Source organism: Ranitomeya variabilis, chromosome 2 (genome assembly GCF_051348905.1).
Source record: "Ranitomeya variabilis isolate aRanVar5 chromosome 2, aRanVar5.hap1, whole genome shotgun sequence".
NCBI classification, from domain to species: Eukaryota; Metazoa; Chordata; class Amphibia; order Anura; family Dendrobatidae; genus Ranitomeya; species Ranitomeya variabilis.
Genome location: NC_135233.1, coordinates 278,848,662 through 278,854,661, shown reverse-complemented (window position 1 = coordinate 278,854,661; position 6,000 = coordinate 278,848,662). Strand labels below are relative to the sequence as shown.

Sequence of the window (6,000 nt, the reverse complement as noted above, 5' to 3'; positions counted from 1 at the left end):
AAGGCAAGAAATCCCACTTATTAAACCTGACAGGGCACATCTGTGAAGTGAAAACCATTCCCGGTGATTACATCTTGAAGCTCATCAAGAGAATGCCAAGAGTGTGCAAGGCAGTCATCAAAGCAAAAGGTGGCTACTTTAAAGAACCTAGAATATAAGACATAACATAAAAGTGTGAAACAACTGAAATTAAGTATATAATTCCACATGTGTTAATTCATAGTTTTGATGCCTTCAGTGTGAATGTACAATTTTCATAGTCATGAAAATACCGAAAAATCTTTAAATGAGGTGTGTCCAAACTTTTGGTCTGTGCTGTATATATATATATATATATATATATATACACACACACCACACACACATATATCTGTGTGTGTATCTATTTTCCTTGACACGTAAGAAGTATGAAAAAGTGAAAAGTAAAGTATACCAAAGTGAGCTTTATTAAGAAACATTACATGAAAAACTTTGTACAGTACACTGGAAACTTACAGACAATATTTGCACAGTCACGCACACATTAACAGGGCAATACAGCCGGATGTGACTTCAGGTAAACACACCTCTGATACAGAGCTGCTTCAATTGTTTAAAGCTTTGAAAAAGTTAAATTTCACATATATTGTGAAGTTCTGGTCACACAGACTCAGTTCTGTTTTTATGACAAGTCTATTAATGGCGTCAAATTGTATGTTCAAATGGAATGAAAAACAAAAACCTTAATATAATTTATTTATAATACATAGTCTACATACAAGGACAATTGAACATTTCTTAGTTATTTTAATTATCAGAATCCATGTCACTATCTCCATGAATTGATGCAAACTCTTCGCTGTCTTCTTCGTCTTCTGAGAGCTGGATCTGACTGAGTACATTGGGCCCATGACGCTCTTCTTCCTCGTCCTCTTCTTCTTCTGATAACTCATAGCCTCCCAGGCTACTAAAACTGGTGTCTCTAGTATTAGATTTTGGGTCAGGCTCCTCATAACTTCCATAACTATAAAATACAAATCAGTTTGATTCAATTCAGATATGACTCCCTCTCACACAAAATAATCTTTATTGGGCCTGGTTCAGACAGGCGTATTTCCGGGACCATAAAAAAACTGCAATGCTGGGACTGACTGTGGCTCTCTCACGGGTCAGGAGACCAGCGTTCAGTCCAGGCATTGTGGTCCATATACAGATGTCGGAAACTGTCCAAACATTTTCACTTAGCAATTTTTGTAGTAGTACTTTTCTTCGAATGTTAAGACAGTAAGTAGCAAATAAATTAAAGGATTTGTATGAGGATAAAAAAAAATATGGTTTATTTGTTCCAGAAATGGAAACACGCTTGTCTATGGGTTCTATGTGGCACTGAAGCTCAATGCCATTCAGGTTAATGGGGCTGTGCTACAATCAATATATAAACCATGAACAGTTGTGATGGTGTTTGTAAACAAAACTATTTTTTTTAACTTTATTATGAAAGAAGATTGTCAAGAAATGCAAGTGAGGCCTCATGCAGGTAATGCTAAAGAACGCAAACTAGAGAAATAGCAAAACTTGTTACACAACTTTCCCTCCTATGTCACAATGGCCACAGATTCTAGGATTTAGCTTGTAATGGTTTTGAATGACAAAACCCACCCATAATAAACAAAGGATATCCACAGTGCTCTGTCCTTCACAGCAGCCTTGCCCACCACACAATGTGAAAACTATGAGGCCATGTGCACACGTTCAGTATTTTTCGCGTTTTTTCGCTATAAAAACGTGAAAAAAACGGGGAAAAAAACACGCGGAAAAAAAACGCTTACATATGCCTCCCATTATTTTCAGTGTATTCCGCATATCTTGTGCAAATGTTGCATTTTTTCCGCGAAAAAATCGCATCGTGGAAAAAAAAGCAACATGTTCATTAAATTTGCGGAATTGCGGGGATTCCGCACACCTAGGAATGCATTGATCTGCTTACTTTCCGCATGTGGCTATGCCCACCATGCGGGAAGTTAGCAGATTATGTGCGGTTGGTACCCAGGGTGGAGGAGAGGAGACTCTCCTCCACGGACTGGGCACCGTATAATTGGTAAAAAAAAAAAAGAATTAAAATAAAAAATCGTGATATACTCACCTTCGATGGCCCCCGCAGTCTTCCCGCCTCTCAGCGGTGCACGCTGCCGCTTCCGTTCCTATAGCTGGTGTGTGTGAAGGACCTGCGATGACGTCGCGGTCACGTGACCGCGACGTCATCAATGGTCCTGCACACACCATCTATAGGAACGGAAGCCGCTGAGGAGATCGGCAGTCTGCAGAAGGTGAGTATAACCATTTGTTTAATTTTTTTTATTATTTTTTAACATTCTATCTTTTACTATTGATGCTGCATAGGCTGCATCTATAGTAAAAAGTTGGTCACACTTGTCAAACACTATGTTTGACAAGTGTGACCAACCTGTCAATCAGTTTTCCAAGCGATGCTACAGATCGCTTGGAAAACTTTAGCATTCTGCAAGCTAATTACGCTTGCAAAATGCTAAAAAAAAGGGGGAAAAAAACGCAAAAAGAAACATGCGGATTTCTTGCAGAAAATTTCCGGTTTTCTTCAGGAAATTTCTGCAAGAAATCCTGACGTGTGCACATACCCTGAAACCGCAATCCTAAAGGTTACAGGCAGTTCTACCTTTATAGATCAGAGGTCATGACCAAAGATGAGCGAACCCGAACTGCAAAGTTCGGGGTTCATATCGAACCCCCAGTGTGTGGTGCTGAACTCTGAATGTAGACTTCTCCTGGACGTCCATTTTACAGTTCGGGAGTCTGGGGAGGAGGAAGAGGGAGAGAGGGAGGAAGAGAGGGAGATAGAGGGAGGGAGGGAAAGAGAGGGAGGGAGGGAAAGAGAGGGAGGGAGGGAAAGAGGGGGAGGAGTAGAGCGAGGGGGAGTAGTAGAGCGAGGGGGTGAAAAAAGGAGAGAGAAAGAGAGAGGGGAGAAAGGGAGAGTCAGAGAGGGAAAGGGAGAAAAAGGGGGGGGAGATAAAGAAAGGGGGGGGGAGATAAAGAAAGGGAGAGAGAAAAAGATAGGGAGAGAGTGGGAGAGGGAAAGGGAGTAAGGGGAAGAGGGAGAGAGGTGGAAAAGGAGGAGGGGGAGAGAGAAGGAAAGAGAGGGGGAGTGGAGAGAGAGGAAGAAAGATAGAGGGGGAGAAAGAGAGAGGGGGAGGGAGAGAAAGGATAGGGAAAGATAATGGGAGTGTGAAAGAAAGAGGGGAGGGAGAGAGAAAGAGAAAAGGGGAAGGGGGTTTCCAGCTCTAAAGTCTGAGTCCCCATTGATTTCAATGGGGTTCGGGTTCAGGATCAAGATCAGGCATGGGCCCCTTATGAAATACAGAACTGAAAATGCAATATTCAAGGTGATGGACAAACTATCATTGATGTCTTTATGTTATACATTTTTTGTATTTTAGTGGATATTTTTAACTTAGTGTCACCTTTTATAAACAAACAAACACCAACTGTCTTATATTACGAAATTAATAAACGATATCCATTTTTAAGAGGGATTTTCCAGTGCCAGGATTTGTGCTCCATTATTTCCATCTTTGGAAGGCTTTAGAATTAAGGGTCTACCGGAGCAAAGTAGTCCGCTTCATTTGTGTCATATTCACATTGATATCCAGAAAACTCTGTTATTTTTGCATTTTGTTTCTTGCTTTAGGCTTCATTCAGAGTTAGGAGTAACAGGGGTGGTGTACGGACACTGGTGTGAGTTTTTGGTACATCAGTTCTTATGCAGTTTGTTAGACATGACATTGCTATGTACAGTGTAATCTTACGTACTATTCCTAATGCAGATGTGAGCTAAAGAATGGTTTAATGTGAGCTGAACATGTGCAATATTACATTATGGGTTCTTCTACCAACCTGATGTTGCTGTCTTCCATCCCTTGTGAGGTCTCCAATCCTTCTCCGTATGACATCATACTTTCATCATTTTCCATCCCCAGCCTGGTATTCTCCTGCATCATGTGAGGTTGCTTAGGTCTAATTCCTCCTGACTCAATGTCAGAGTCACTGCCGCTCTCACTAAGCTGGATGGCTGCACAAAATATATGTGCAAAAAATGTTAAGAATTCAAAAAAGTTAGAGATTTGGCAACATTTGATTCCCCAAGACAGGGGTGCACAACTTTTTTATATCAGATACATGCAGCACACACGATCACACATCAGACACATGCAGCACACATACACCGCTCACATATCAGACACATGCAGCACACATACACCGCTCACATATCAGACACATGCAGCACATACACCGCTCACATATCAGACACATGCAGCACATACACCGTTCACATATCAGACACATGCAGCACACATGCACCGCTCACATATCAGACACATGCAGCACACATACACGGCTCACATATCAGACACATGCAGCACACATATACCGCTAACATATCAGACACATGCAGCACACATACACGGCTCACATATCAGACACATGCAGCACACATACACGGCTCACATATCAGACACATGCAGCACACATATACCGCTCACATATCAGACACATGCAGAACACATACCATTCACATATCATACACATGCAGCACACATACACGGCTCACATATCAGACACATGCAGCACATACACCGTTCACATATCAGACACATGCAGCACACATACACGGCTCACATATCAGACACATGCAGCACATATACGCCGCTCACATATCAGACACATGCAGCACACATACCACTCACATATCAGACACATGCAGCACACATACACGGCTCACATATCAGACACATGCAGCACACATACACGGCTCACATATCAGACACATGCAGCACACATACACCGCTCACATATCAGACACAGGTAGCACACATACGTCGCTCACATATCAGACACAGGTAGCACACAGACGCTGCTCATATATCAGACACATGCAGCATACATACACGGCTCACATATCAGACACATGCAGCACACAAACCAATCATATATCCACATGCAGCACACATGATCACACATCAGACACATGCAGCACACATACACCGCTCACATATCAGACACATGCAGAACACATACACACCGCTCACATATCATACACATGCAGCACACATACACCGCTCACATATCAGACACATGCAGAACACATACACACTGCTCACATATCATACACATGCAGCACACATACACCGCTCACATATCAGACACATGCAGAACACATACACACTGCTCACATATCATACACATGCAGCACACATACACCGCTCACATATCAGACACATGCAGCACACATACACGGCTCACATATCAGACACATGCAGCACACATGATCACACATCAGACACATGCAGCACACATACACCGCTCACATATCAGACACATGCAGAACACATACACACCGCTCACATATCAGACACATGCAGCACACATACCACTCACATATCATACACATGCAGCACACATACACCGCTCACATATCAGACACATGCAGCACACATACACGGCTCACATATCAGACACATGCAGCACACATACACGGCTCACATATCAGACACATGCAGCACATATACGCCGCTCACATATCAGACATATCAGACACATGCAGCACACATACACGGCTCACATATCAGACACATGAAGCACACATACACCGCTCACATATCAGACACAGGTAGCACACATACGCCGCTCACATATCAGACACAGGTAGCACACAGACGCTGCTCATATATCAGACACATGCAGCATACATACACGGCTCACATATCAGACACATGCAGCACACAAACCAATCATATATCCACATGCAGCACACATGATCACACATCAGACACATGCAGCACACATACACCGCTCACATATCAGACACATGCAGCACACATACACGGCTCACATATCAGACACAGGTAGCACACATACGCCGCTCACATATCAGACACAGGTAGCACACAGACACTGCTCATATATCAGACACATGCAGCACACATACAC

At 42.7% G+C, this 6,000-nt stretch overlaps 1 protein-coding gene across 1 annotated transcript in view; it reads right to left on the bottom strand.

Moving 5' to 3' along the window:
* Positions 1 to 425: 425 nt before the first annotated feature.
* TAF1 (TATA-box binding protein associated factor 1) overlaps positions 426 to 6,000 on the bottom strand; it is a 75,643-nt gene continuing 70,068 nt past the window's right edge. Inside the window, exons 39-40 of the mRNA XM_077285006.1 lie at positions 3,907 to 4,081; positions 426 to 1,003 (exon numbers count right to left, since the gene is read on the bottom strand). Of these exons, the coding sequence (XP_077141121.1) occupies positions 787 to 1,003; positions 3,907 to 4,081 (392 nt within the window). The 3' untranslated portion in view covers positions 426 to 786. The remainder of the gene's footprint in view (positions 1,004 to 3,906; positions 4,082 to 6,000) is intronic.